Source organism: Eimeria tenella, genomic scaffold (genome assembly GCF_000499545.2).
Source record: "Eimeria tenella Houghton genomic scaffold, Eth_scaff1779, whole genome shotgun sequence".
NCBI lineage: Eukaryota > Apicomplexa > Conoidasida > Eucoccidiorida > Eimeriidae > Eimeria > Eimeria tenella.
Genome location: NW_013541608.1, coordinates 1,195 through 1,430, shown reverse-complemented (window position 1 = coordinate 1,430; position 236 = coordinate 1,195). Strand labels below are relative to the sequence as shown.

Here is a 236-nt window from a genome sequence, read left to right as displayed (position 1 = left end):
AGCAGCAGTGAAAGGAACTAAAAGAAAGAGCTGCTGCTGCTCCTGCTGCTGCTGCTGCTGCTGCTGCTGGTATACCTTTTCGTAAACAGCAAAAGGGCCGAAGTTTTCTTCGCGCAGCATTTCTTTGAAAGCTTCCATTCTTCTTTCCAAATCTTTTAAATAAATCAATTCTTTATTTGCTTCTTCTGAGGAATCATCTTCAGAAGAGTCTTCATCGCTTGCTGCCGCTGCTGCTG

At 44.1% G+C, this 236-nt stretch overlaps 1 protein-coding gene across 1 annotated transcript in view; it reads right to left on the bottom strand.

The window, feature by feature from the left end:
* The window catches only part of ETH_00041705 (FF domain-containing protein, putative), a gene marked incomplete at both ends in the record, with an annotated part of 3,114 nt that overhangs the window by 1,770 nt on the left and 1,108 nt on the right, over nucleotides 1–236 (bottom strand). The window contains one exon of the mRNA XM_013373827.1: nucleotides 76–236. Within this exon, the coding sequence (XP_013229281.1) occupies nucleotides 76–236 (161 nt within the window). The remainder of the gene's footprint in view (nucleotides 1–75) is intronic.